The sequence below is a fragment of the Trypanosoma theileri genome (assembly GCF_002087225.1).
Source record: "Trypanosoma theileri isolate Edinburgh chromosome Unknown TM35_Tth_15_V1, whole genome shotgun sequence".
Classification (NCBI taxonomy): domain Eukaryota; phylum Euglenozoa; class Kinetoplastea; order Trypanosomatida; family Trypanosomatidae; genus Trypanosoma; species Trypanosoma theileri.
In genome coordinates, this window is record NW_021639857.1 from 366,173 (window position 1) to 366,481 (window position 309).

The window sequence follows — 309 nt, forward strand, 5'->3', positions numbered from 1 at the left end:
GAAGTGTGACCAGAGTGTGTGGGGACTGGTGTACCTGTGGAGCATCACCCAGGATGCACGTATGACACCCGATGTGCGTATTCCACGTGGTCTGATAAACCTGGACTTCCACAACACATTCTTTATAACATCCTATGGTACTTTGTGGGGAAAAGACTTCGTGCCGTGGAGCTCCACAGCCATTGCCGATGTGGTGGCGGGTGGCAGGTTGCCGTTTCCTCTCTTCTTCCACATGGTGGACAAGCCCAACGCCACTCCAGCCATTCTGCACTTTATTGGTCATGGCACTGGTACAACGAAGACAACTCT

General features: G+C 52.4%; 1 protein-coding gene across 1 annotated transcript; it reads left to right on the forward strand.

Moving 5' to 3' along the window:
- Positions 1–16: 16 nt before the first annotated feature.
- Positions 17–307, forward strand: TM35_000152350 (expression site-associated gene (ESAG-like) protein; the record flags this gene model as incomplete). The annotated part of the gene is made up of 1 exon (XM_029025887.1): positions 17–307. A coding segment is annotated over one exon (291 nt), but the record flags the coding sequence as incomplete, so codon positions are not given.
- Positions 308–309: the final 2 nt, after the last annotated feature.